Source organism: Octodon degus, unplaced genomic scaffold, assembly GCF_000260255.1.
Source record: "Octodon degus isolate 3935 unplaced genomic scaffold, OctDeg1.0 scaffold00086, whole genome shotgun sequence".
Taxonomy (NCBI): Eukaryota; Metazoa; Chordata; class Mammalia; order Rodentia; family Octodontidae; genus Octodon; species Octodon degus.
Window position 1 is genome coordinate 4,618,651 of NW_004524662.1, and position 13,244 is coordinate 4,631,894.

The 13,244-nt window shown below is 40.7% G+C and overlaps 1 protein-coding gene across 1 annotated transcript in view; it reads left to right on the top strand.

The window, feature by feature from the left end:
- LOC101582085 overlaps positions 1–13,244 on the top strand; it is a 34,232-nt gene that overhangs the window by 18,807 nt on the left and 2,181 nt on the right. Inside the window, exons 4-7 of the mRNA XM_004637116.2 lie at positions 1,127–1,248; positions 3,329–3,439; positions 6,368–6,474; positions 12,588–12,678. Of these exons, the coding sequence (XP_004637173.1) occupies positions 1,127–1,248; positions 3,329–3,439; positions 6,368–6,474; positions 12,588–12,678 (431 nt within the window). The remainder of the gene's footprint in view (positions 1–1,126; positions 1,249–3,328; positions 3,440–6,367; positions 6,475–12,587; positions 12,679–13,244) is intronic.

Here is a 13,244-nt window from a genome sequence, read left to right on the forward strand (position 1 = left end):
TGTACTTCCGATTTGATTTGAAACTGTCTCATTGCTATCTGTTTATCAATAAAACTTTGAAAAAAAAAAAAAAAGAAATGTAACTTCCTAGGGGACTGAAGTGGTCTCCTGATAAAGTATCTGCTTGAGAAGTCAGACAGTGAGCATATATTATCGAGTGGGCATAGACTCTGAAAGTTTATTCAGGCCAGTGTTTGACCCAGCGAAGCATCCCTGAGCCATATCAGCATAACTCTAGTGACAATAAGTCTCTTGTATCTCTGCCCCCTGGCTGCAGCCCCTGTGTCCCAAATAAGAGCTAGACTAATTCCATGCTGCTGCTAGGTTAACTCTCTTGTTAGTGTGGTCTTCGCTCAAGCTGAGTGTGACTGTCTAGGCCATGGCTTTGGACTACAGTACCTTTCCCTGCTCTTCCGGTCTTGGAGCGGTTGCTTAGCATGGGCTACACTTGCAAGTAAGTGAACTCATGTTCCTGTTCCTGCTCTTAGATAGTGGCCTCAAAAGTTAATCACCACCTAATTTGGCTTTGCTGTTATTGCAAATTATTGTACCTAAAGTATAATCGGGGAGTAAGTTTACCTGATTTGCTAGTCCCAGATTTTGCTTTGAGATAAGCTTATAATCTCCCTTGGAGGTAGTTGAAATTCATAAATGAAAAGAACTTTGATAAGAACAATAGAGGACAAACTAAAAAGTAAAATACAGCTATAATACTGTATCAGATAGGTCTAATATATAGAAATTTGTAGAAGAGGATTTTATAGAATAAAAATGTGAAAATTTTATTTTCCCCTAAGAGTCTTAATATAGCTCAGAATAGTAGAATACAAATATATCATGGGTTTTTTTTTTTCAGTAAACTCTTGATAGTTTTCATTGAGTGAGAAAAAGCATGAAGTTGGGTGTGGTGGCGCACACCTATAATCCCGGCACTCAGGAGGCTGAGGCAGGAGGATCACTTGTGAGTTTCATGGGCAGCCCAGGCTACATAGCGAGAGCTTGTCTCAAAACAAAAAGAAAGAGAGAAAATGAAATATACTTTATAAATATAGGTGAAAGAACTAGAAGCATAGAATGCAACTGCAAATAAGCATAATTTAATGTTCACTCTATTCTAACTTTGCAGGCTTTATTTCTCATTCCTTCTCCCTGGTGGAATTGAAGTTCATTTATCATCACGTGCTCCCTGACCTGTCGGGAAAGGTCTTGGTGGATGTTGGCTCCCGACTTGGCGCAGTCCTCTATGGGGTAAAGTCCAGCTTATGGGCATACTCAACATTTGGAAAATACGTTCTTCTACTGCTAGCAGCAGCTTTGCCGGCTACCGCCCAAGGTGACAGCTTGGCTTTATTGATGAACTAGCAGAATAGGGTTAAAATGCTGTGATGTAGGTGGGCTCCTAAATTCTATTTGATGGGAGACGTTGGGTGGGGAATTTTGAAGAGCAGCTGTCTGGTTTCTCTTTGTCTCTGCAACAAAATGAAGTGCACATACAAAAGAGAAGTATGGGACTCAAAAGAGAACTGTGGGACTTGTAACACGTTGCTGTGTTGTGGCCAGTAGTGTTTTCTAACCTTTTCTCATTTGTACTGTACTAAAGTAAAACAGTACACTGGGCTTTCACAAGAACTCTTATGAAGCTGATAGATTTGCCTGACTTAGGAGGTCGCCTTCAGCCGCTAGCAAGTTACCTAATGCCTAATTCCTTCTCGATAAATGAGTAACAAAATGATGTCTAAGGACACACCGTGTTCCAATTTCTGTGATCCAAGCTTTGAACGTGGATGTCTGTTTCTAAAACATTACTTTAATGTGGCCTTTTGAAAAACTTCACATCCTGAGTATTTCTAAGTTCTTAAATGGCTTTATCAAAAACCCAAAGGGTGGTTTCTGTGTGTCTTTAGCAGACTTGTTAAAACATGTGGCCACCAGCAGTTGAGGCTCATGCCAGAAATGGGCACTGTTTCTTCCCGGTGTTACTGCCTGCTTTACACAAAAGCAGTTAACTCTTTAATGCTGGATTTATTTTTCAGTGTTAGATTTTTATTCTGTAATTAGGAAAAATAGCCATAATAGAAAATGCGCAGTTTGCACCGTGGGTTTTGGTAATGGTGGTAATGGTGCACTTTTCTTGGGACCAGGTCTCACTAGGTTACCCAGCCTGGCCTCTCACTCCTGGGCCATCCTCCTGCCTCCGCCTCCTGAGTAGTGGGATTATAGACATGGGCCACCCTGCCCAGCATGGTTGGTGGTTTTATTTAGAGGAACTTTGGAGATTATGACTGCCTACTACATTTGGCCCACCCTAGTCAACTTTCTGATTTATTAAAGAATTGTCACACGGAAGTAATTGTGGCTCTGCAGAAAGGGTATCAGTGATGATAACCAAATGATTGACATATTTCTCCATATTAAGCCACTGCGCCAGTCAAAAAAATTTGGACTGCCTACTTATGCAACGTTAAACACATTCTAAAAATCCATGGCAGAAGCTGGGCGTGGTGGTACATGTCTGTAATGCCAGCACCCAGGCAGGCTGAGGCAGGAGGATAGCAAGTTCAAGCCAGCCCAGACAACTTAGTTATTTAGCAAGATCTTGTCTCAAAATAAAAAACAAGAAATGAAAAGCTCTGGGGATATGACTGTCAAGCCCCTCAGTTCAATTCCCAGTATTTAAAAAAAATTTTTTCTTTGTTTTTTAAATTCCATGATGGTGCTCAAGATACAGGTTTGGTTTTTTGTATCATCAATTTTATTATTGTAAACAAAAGTATATATACAGCAGCACATAGTTAATTCTTGATTATCTTTATTAACTACTTGGTTGATTATCTGTGGCAAGTTCCCAGATACAGGGTTGAGTTCCTGTAAGTCAGCCGGTGTGTACCCAGGGCCACCCGTACCTAGCCTTAGGCTGTGCGTGGTTGTTCCTTCAATTCCTCAGAGGATAATGCCTTTCTAGCATTCCTCTCACAACTTCTCAATAAATCAAAGAAGTTGGATTTTAGAGAATCTTCTTGTCACTTTTCTCACTTCTAATTTTGTGTAGTGCCCAGTTTGATCAGGAAAAAGAACTCGGTCTCTAAAAATATAGCCATGTGGTGGCAATTAATAAACTATAATCAGGATGTTGACCAGTATGAATAAAGTTCTGGAGGTTGTAATTTTATATAAACTACAAGATCTTATTTATCTTTTTTTAACTGTGTTTGATATTTTTTAAAATGTTGACTTTTAAACTTTCATTAGAAATGAACTAGTTTATTTCTAATGAAATTTTTTAATTAAAAGTTGATTAATTTGTGCTGTAATGTGTCTTCCTTTCTAGGGTTACCTTTATAGTTCTGCAGTGCAGCTGTATGGAGTAGAACTGAATGGAGATTTTTGCCAGTTACAGGAAATGGTCATTAACAAATATCATTTTGGTGACAGAATAAAGGTACTCTTCTTTTTAATTTTTGTTGCTATTAGTACACATCTGTAGTGCCTAACGATCCCACACATCACGGGCAGTGGACTCGTGTGCACGCCACCTCTTAATTCTTTTCTCATCTCCTGCCCTTCCATTTCCTCCCTCTTTCATCCTCTTCCCATTTACAAAAAAAAGATCCTTTTTTATTTTTTGTTACCCATCCTAACTTAGCTAAACCTCTTCTGCATTATTTTCTAACCTGTTCTTGTTTGCTGCTGTGTAGAAATAGATTGAGTTGACCTAATTTTTTTAAGTGGTGACAGAGTTTGTTTGAAAAAGTCAAAGTGGAGAGCGAAGGAGAAACTGGCTCTGCAGAGAGTGTGGGCTGAAGAAAAGTGCACCCTGGAGGACACGGCAGGCTGTCATGAGGATGGCCTGATGGACCCAGTTGTCTTAAAGTGTTAGTATGGATAATTGTAATAATAATATCCAGGCACATATTTTTCTTTCTCCCTAAGTTTTTTAGAAAGTAAATTTTTTTCTTTCTTTTCATTATTATTGTTTTGTGTTTTGAGACAGGATCATGGTGGCCTGGAACTTACTACTGCAACCCAGGCTGACCTCGAATTTGCAGCAGTCCTCCTGCCTCAACCTCCCAAATGCTGGGATTACAGGCATACACTGCCATGCCCACCTTTGTGTTTCCTCTACAATGACTATAATTTTGGTAGTAGCCTTTTTAAACTTTAGGGGATGGATAGAAATGTGTGTATATATTTTGGTTTTTTGAGTTTTACTATGTAGTTCAGGCTGGCCTTGAACTCACTATGTTAGTGCAGCCTGCCCTCAAACTCTGGCGATCCTCCTGCCTGAGCTCCTGCATGTTGGGGCTACACCTATAGGGCCCCTTACCTGGCCCAGAAATGTATTAATTAAGCTGTAAATGTTGAAAATAAATAAAAGGTCAGTGTGATACTCACAGTTCTTTATGGTTTCCTAAACTTTCAGAGCATATAATAGATGGCACAGGATCACGGTTCCTGGGGAAGGAGGCCTTGGCTTAAGCCAGTAGTGGCAAACCTATGAAGTGTGTGATATGTCTTGTTTCTCTTTTAAGACAAAAGATGTTAACGTATGAGTTTTTTTCTAAACTAAAACCTGAGTATTTAGGTTTAATTGCAGTGTTAGCATTTTGTGATAAATCAGTAGGTTGGGGTTGTAGTTTGGGAACTCAGTCTCTAAAAGGTTTGCCATCCTGGGGCTAGCTAGCTAGGCCTGGTGGTACATGCCTGTAATCTCAGCACTCTGGGAAGCTGAGGCAGAAGGATCGCAAGTGCGAGCCCAGCCTGGGCTGCTTAGTGACTTAGTAAGACCCTGTCCCAGAATAAAAAGAGCCAGGGCTATGGCTCAGTATGAGAACCATGGGCCCCGCTTTTCTCCTTTTTTATACAGAAAGCTTTTTTCTCCTATCCCTTCTTTCCACATCTCCATTTTAGACATTGAGAAATAAACAATGAGAGTGAATTATTCAATAAAGTCATAGGTTTTTCTTGTTGTCCCATATGTAATAAACTATAACACAGTGCTCCTACGTAAGTGACAGTCACATAACAGGAATATATATATTAGGGTTTTTTTAAAGCCACTCAAATTTAGCAGTGAGGGGTATGTATATTAGGACCTATTAACAATCATGGTTTATAAATGGTTAATCAGATGTTTTCTTGTTTTAGAGGTAGTGATAATAAAATATAAAAATACATAAAATATATAAATACATTTCAAAAATTTAAATTTTTACCCTTTGTAAAAAAAATTACACAGGGAGCAGGGGAGATATGTTGGTCGCATAAGCACCTGCTGGCAAGTGCAAGGCCCCAAGTTTGAGCCCATGTGCCAGTGCCCTGCCAGCCCCAGGCCCTCAGATGTGCTACACCAGCCCTGACCTGGGCGTAGTGGTGCATCCCTGTAATCCCAGCACTGGGAGAAGGATCACTACGAGACCAAGCTGCATAGCGAGACCCTGTGGCCCCCCCCAAATAAAAAATTACACAAGTACGCACTCAGCCACACACTTCGCTTGGCTGTGGCTTTCGTTGCCATCAGCAACCCTATGATAAAAGGCAATGCCATCTTATGATGACTTAAAGCTACAGAGGAAAGGGGTTAGAGAGTTGGGCTTCTCTACCTCCTGGATGCGTGTTTGCCTCGTTCTTTTGCCAGCAGGACGTTCCCTTTTGTTCAGTGAGGCCTTCTTCCGCCACCCTGATTCTTTTTTGTTTGACCCTCACCAGAGAATAAACCTCTTCTTTTGTTCTTAAGCAAATAAATATGTCCTCATATTACCTGACCTCCGATTGGCAAGGCTTGAGTCTGTCAATTTTTGAGGTAGATAGTTCTGTGGGTTTTTTCCTTAATCATCTTGCTTTTTTGCATGGATAATACATTCAAGTGAATTTTAAAGGAAGAGTCAGACAAGACCAGTTAATATAGTGTATTAATGTTTTACAAATTTATAATGTTTTATACTTGTATGTCTGTTTTTAGGATTTTTATGTTTCCATTTGACTCTTTGAATCAGGACAGATATTCCATTTCATTTATGAAATTTATACTAAGAGTACAAAACTAGTTGCTAACAGAACCGTAGTTTGAATTTACACCCTTTCTAACTCTTACAACTTATGATAAAATTACAGTGAAAAAAATCTGAACTCAGAGTTAAGAGAACACAGTTATGACTAAATAACTATTTTAAACAAATCTTCACAAGTTTTTGTGTTTAACTATACATTACATACCCCCCTGTAGGCCTGAATATGCTGTTATTTCTCCCAGTCACACAAGGGTCAACCTCCCATAATGCTTCACAGCAGCAGTGAACCAGCAGTGCTGCTTTGCCGAGTGTGATACAGTGCCCTTGTTCTCTTACATGAACTCATTCCTCCTCTGCAGGTGATCCACGCAGACATCTGTACCCAGGGTTTGCTGCTGCACAACGCCGATGTTGTTATAATGAATAATGTCTTTGAGTATTTTCTTAATGAGACAGAACAGGCCAGGTATGTTATTTATTCAAGAAATAATCCATTGCTAAAATATATCCAGACAAGATACGGAAAAAGATTATGCTGGTAGAAGTCTTTTCCTATTAAAATTGTATGTATGTATGTATATATGTATGTATCTGGTACAGGGTCTCACTACACAGCTTGGACTCGTAGTGATCCTCCTGTTTTTAGCCTCTCCAGCACTAGGATTATAGGTGCACTTACCACAACACCCAGTCTCAGTGGCCAGCTCAGCCCTGGGGCAGGGCCAGGGCAGCATGTGTGCCAGGGATTGATGTGTGCAGGAATGGGCCGTGCACTTGCCTAAGCAGGCACTTAGTCCAATGAGCTATCCCATTAGCCCTCTCCTATTAACTTTTTAGAAAATAACCTTAACTGTGAGGTGATTATTTAAATAAGGAAATGTCTTTTGTCTGCTATACATATATGCATGATAAGAATAAAAACAAACTTTAACTTTGTAAAATATTACATCCAATTTTTTTGGAAGATATAAAACTATTGCATGACTCAAATACTTGCTTATCAGCCATGGATACAATTAGAAAGTAATTCCCAGTGGTTCTTTATACGTCTTTTATACTTCAGTTTCCTTTTCTGTGAACTAACATATTGCTGTTATATCACAAAATAATGGAAACCAAGTAAGGGCTATAAATGAATTTAAAACAAAATATAGGAGTGTTAACCTAGGAAACTGATTATCAAACTTAAAATACTTAATAATAGTAGTTCCCTAGAGGAGTGTCTTAATTTTCTTGTTGTTCAGACAAAATATACCCAAAGTTAAATGAGGAAAGCTTTATCTAGCTCACCGTTTGTAGAGATTTCAGTTCATAGTTGGCTGGCTCACGGCAGGATGGCAGGGCGGAGGGCCATCGCGGTAGAGAAACAGCTCATGGCAGGCAGAAGGCAGGAAGGCAGTAAAGTAGCAAGGAAGCAAGCAGCGAGCAGCAGCAGCAGCCCTCTTTCTGTCCTTTATATGCTATCCCAGCTACCTGCCCTTAAAGCGAGTAGCGCTCCTCCTCAGGGTGTCTACATGTGAACCTATGCCAGGCCCATCATTGGCCTATTTAGTAATCACACACTCTTGGCCCCAGCACAGTATGTTCTATGTGCAGCCCCACGTAGGATCTCATAAGGCTTTGGGTAGACAGAAGCCATAACACTGGTTATGGTGGCACCCCACGCTTGGGAGACCGAGGCAAGAGGATCGCAGTGAGCTCAAGGCCAGCCTGAACCACAAAAACTTTTTAAACAGTAGTAGTAGTAGCAGCAGCAGCAGCTTCCTGAAGTTTACTCCACTTTTCAGGAACTGTAAAAACATACAAACCTGTGATCACTTTTCTGATTCCTCTTCTCTAACTGATGCTTTATAGCCCATCAGGACCTATAGGATCATTCTAATTAGAAAATTCCTGTAGTGTGCTCTGAGATACTATTCTTCTGGCCAGTTAGGCTTGCTGCTTTCTAATGGGTCATAGAAGTTTATGAGTACTTCAGATGGAGGAGAGCCCTTTTCCATAGATATGAAAGGGAATTGCACTAACATGTTTGCATTAGCGCATCCATAAGTAAGGTTTTCACTGCACAGAAATTAAAATGCACAGAATTATAAACCAAAATGAAATTCTGAATAGTCAAACCTCCTTGTTGTACTATTTCACATCTTCACCTTCTTTTTTTTTTAAATGTATTTGGTACTGGGTGTCACTGAGCAGCTCGGACTTCTAGTGGTCCTCCTGTTTCAACCTCCCCAGCACGAGGATTACAGCCATGTGTCACTGCGTCCAGTCTTGGTGGCTGGCTTAACACCTGGGGTGGGGCCACGTGCTGGCATAGCATATGGTACTGGAGATCAAACCTGGGTCCTTGCGCTTGCCTAGGCAGGTGCTTAGACCACTGAGCTGTCTCCGCGGCCCACACATCTTCACCTTCGATACATTCTCTCTGTGTCTGTCCGTCTCTCTCTTACATACATACCAGTTACTACAAGGTTAAAGTCACTATAAAATGAACAGTTGAAACAATTTAAAAAAGGAAGCAATTTCAACAGAAAGCTAATTATAGTTTAGTAAGAATGGGTGATGATTTTTCAGTTATATACTATCAGAGGCCCTTTTTTTTGTGGTACCAGGAATCGAACTCAGGACATCGCACTTGCCAGTCAGGCTCTTATACCACTGAGCCATGTCCTTAGCCCAGTCAGTCATGTACTAAACACCAGCAGCACAACATAAGCAAAGTTGTTTTCATCATAGTGCCTTCTTTAAATGTAATTTCCAATGGATAAAATAGGATTAGCCAGGATGGTGGCATGTGCCTGTGATCCCAGCATTCAAGGATGCTGAGGCACGAGGATCGTCACATTGGTTCAAGGCCAGGCTGGGCTACATAGCAAGTTCCAGACCAGCAAGACCCCTGTCTCACAAAACATAACAACAAAACAAAACTTTTGCTCTATTTCTAATGTTGACAAAGTTTCCCATTTATTAAAAGTATGGAAAACCAGAAGGGTAGGGGAAGATGGGCTCTGCAGAGTAAGTGTGGTCTAAGTAAACGGGAGGAAAAGCCAGAAATACACCTACAGTGCAGGGCGGACTACCGTGGAAAAGCACAGCAGCCTCACCTGTGAAATTCATGACAGTAGCCAGAATATAGCACAGTTATTTAAAAAAGTGAAGAATGACAAAATTTATGTTTTATTGGAAGTTGAAAGAGAAAAATACCTTACATTCCTTGGAGATTCATTATAGAAAGATGAATGTTGAGGGAAGAAAGAAAGCTACTAGTGAACTTGTCACAGGAAGCACTACATATTTATGTTGTTCCAAAAATCTTCCTTGCTTCATCTACTCCTGAACTCTGTGTGACTCACTCAGTAAGTGTTGAACACATGACAATTCAGTCACGTCTCCTAAGATAGTGTAGTGCAATAAATCCTAAATATACCAACATTATAGTCTCTTAGGGTTAATTATTTGTGAATGGTAATATACAGAGGTAAGTTTAGATAGAAGATATGCTAAAGCATTCTGATACTGGAGTCATTCTGACAAAACTGATCACTTATCTATAATTAATTTTATAATGAGTGCAAGAACAGATGGTGCAACATATTTTCCTCGAAGGATTTATAATGTTCCTTGTTTAGTTTTGGGCTGATTTTGTTGTTTGAAATAAGGTCTAACTTTGTAGTTCAAGCTGGCCTTGAACTGACTAAGTAGCCCAGACTGGCCTGAAAATCCCAGCAGTCCTCCTGCCTCAGCCTTCCCAGTGCTAGGGTTATAGGTGTGTGGCGCCATGTCCAGCTTCAAGATTTATAATCCTAACTGGAGTCTGAGGATAAGTGGAATAATATTACCATAAGAGTTAGTATATAAGAGAAAACCCAAGAAAGGCTCAAGCTTTAGAATAAGGCCAATCTCATTACAGGGAAATATCTCAGGTTTATAGACAATTTTTAGTGGCTTGCTTTGGTTTGTTGTTCTTGTTTTGCTTTGGCTTTTTTGAATGCGTGATTGAACCTAAGACTTCAGCCTTTTTGGTGGTGTGAGATAGGGTCTTGCTAAATTGCCTGGGCTAGCCTTGAATTTGTGATCTTCCTGCCTCAGCCTTTGGATGGGATTATAAATATACACTACTACACCCAGCTAGAGCTGCCTTTTAAGCTAAAAGTTGTAACTAAGCATAGTGGCACCTGCCTGTAATACCAACTACTTGGAAGTCCAAGGCAGAGGATTAAGAGTTTAAGGCCAGCCTTGGCGATTTTGTGAGACCTGTCTCAAATAACATACAAAAAAGACTCGAGATGTAACTGAGAGGTAGAGTGCTTGCCTAATGTGTGAAAGACTCAGTCCATTTTTCTACACTGAAAAAAAAAAAAAAAATCTGCATTTTATCAGTAAAACGGACCTAACTACTAGTGGCAGCCCATGAAAGACTGTGCCAATATACTTGGCTTCTTCCTGTATCAAGTAATTCCATAAAGTATGTCTTTTTTTTTTCCTTTTTTTTTTCTTCCTATTTTTAGGACACGTTTTACAGGGTCTACAGGGTCTCACTATGTAGATTGGATTCTTAGTGATCCTCTTGTTTTTAGCCTCCCAAATGCTGGGATTAGAGGAGTGCACCACCACGCCCAGTCTCAAGTATGTCATTTTTAGGACACAAAATAGCCCGAGTCATACACAGTGACATTTAACTGCTATCTGACTTTTATCTTCAGCCTAATTAAAAGAACATTTTATCACTTTGTTAACCCACTCCAGAGCTTCCTACGTGAAGTAACCATTGCTATGACTATACTTAGTGCTGGTGATGCCCCTGCCCCCCATGCTGCAAGGGGTGCCTTCCTCTGCATGGCTTTGTCCTTGTTCACAGGTGGCAGGAGTCCCTAGACACACGCAGTGCAGAATGCAGCTCACATCCACACTACAGGCTGCACAGACCTGCCCTTTGGCACATGTGCATACGTGCCCTTGGCCTCTGTCCTGTTCTAAAGCTGGCTAACCCCATTGATGTTACGCTAGAGGTCGCCCCAGGGAGTAGTTCCCACAGCCACATTGAGTATGACAGGCCTAATCTACGCGTTCTACTCTTGTTGATAGCCTTTGGTCTCTGGCCTCTCTGCCTCTTTTTGTTCAGGATTTCTGCAGCCTTGGCCTCCAGGCAGTCTCAACCCTGTTCCAGTCTAGAACCAATTCTATGTACTTCATAAATAATTTACGGGGCCTGAGCTGCTGACCCTGCTTTGACTTGTACATTGGTTCTGAAAATCAGCTTGTGGACTTACAGTACTTGTAGTAACCTGAATCCCCTTCTTGTTAATCTCAGTACTTTGACCACAATTTTGTCAACACTCCTTTAGGAACTAGAGAATTTGCCAACTCCAGTATGTTGCTTCAGTACTGTTTCCTGTGGGCAAAAATTTTTGCCCATCTAGATTTTTAACTCTCCCTGGTGCTGCATTTTTTTTCTTTTTTCATTCTGTCTCCATCTCTGTCTCTATCTGTCCCTCTCTCTCTCTCTCCCTCCTTCTCCTCTCCCTCTCTCCTTTCTTCTTCCTCCCTCCCTCCTCTCTCTTGACTTTTTAGTGTCTGGTAAAATCTAACATAGCAGGATTTTTGTTGTTGTTGCTTTGTCGAGCTTTGTTTTTTAACCTGGGTGACAGATATATTGATTCAGGTATGCTTTGGAGTCAGAGTTTGGGTGTTTTGTTTGTTGTTATTGTTATTGACTATTTTCCTAGTGCAGTTTTAGGTTCACAGGAAAATTGAAAGAAATAGATATTTTCCCTATACTATACTCCCACAGATGCATAGTTTCCTCCATTACCAGTGTTCCCCAGTAGAGTGATCCATTCATTATGATGCATGAGTCTGTGACACTGTATTCACCCAAAGTCCATAGTTCACACTAGGGTTCACTCTTGGGGTACAGCCTGTGGATTTGGGCAGCTGTATGGTGGCATGCAGCCACCATTAAAGTGTCACACCGAGTATTCCCATTAAAAATCCCCTGTGCTCTGCCTGTTCATCCTTTCCCCTCCATTCACTCCTGGGTCTTTTTACCTCTCCGTAATCTTGCCCTTTCCAGGATATTGTGTTTCAGATTGGTTTCCTTTCTTGTAGTAATGAGCATTTAAGCTTCCCTCACGTCTCTGTCCCTAGAGCTCATTTCTGTTGCATGGGGGACACTCCACCACCACCTGGGTATACCTCAGAGTATCAGCTCAGCTACTCAAGAACACTTTGGCCACTTCCAATTTCTGGCAACTAAGAGAATCTGCTGTATACATTCATGTGCAGATTCTTGTAAACAACACATGTTTTCAACTCTTTCAGGTAAATACAGGGAACATGATAGCTAGATTGTATGCTAAGAGCATATTTAATTTTATAATTAAATTTAAAAATGTATAATTTTATAAGGAACCACCACACTTCCAGAGTGGCTACTTTTGCATTCCCATGTGTAATGAATGAGATTTCCCACTGTTCCACAGCTTTCCCAGCATTTGTTGTTCTGGATTTTGTCCTTTCTGATGGGTATGGAGCAATGTCTCATGGTTATTTCAACATAACAGTTTTTATGTATTGTAGTGCCTGGGAATATATCAGCCATAACCTGAGGAAGCCAGGATCGTTATTAGTGACAGTGCCAAGTCTTGAAGATTCTCTCTCAGGACTTCAGGTATGTCAGCCAACTCCACAGTCAGTCAGTCTGTCTGTCTGTCTGTCTGTCTGTCTGTCTGTCTGTCTGTCTTTCTTTTTTTTGGCGGTACCAGGGATTGAACTCAGGTCCCTGCGCTTGCCAGGCAGGCGCTTATTCTATTGAACTATCGCCCGTGCCCTCCACAGCATTCCCACTGTCAAAACTTTCTGCTAATTCTTTCTCATAGTGATTACAGTAAGTATTCTAGCAATTTTCTGTCTGGAAATAGTGACAAGTGATAGAATATCAAGACCTTCTTGCTTAAGCACTGGTTTGTGGTTTGTGTCCTGGCCTGAAAGACTGAAATTGCAGAGCTTATATGGATATAAATTCACTTGGTTTCTCTACTTAATCTTTTTGTGAGGTCATAGTTTTTAGGTTAGCAAACATTACTGAACATTTTTAAGAGCTTTGGAATACCCATGTTGTAACTGTGTCCCTTAGAATAAGAGGAACATAGTTGTTCCAGGCTTCTGAAACCAAATGAGCCAATTATAATACTGCCTACTATGTACAACTTGGCCTCTTAGTCACGTAGGAATCTT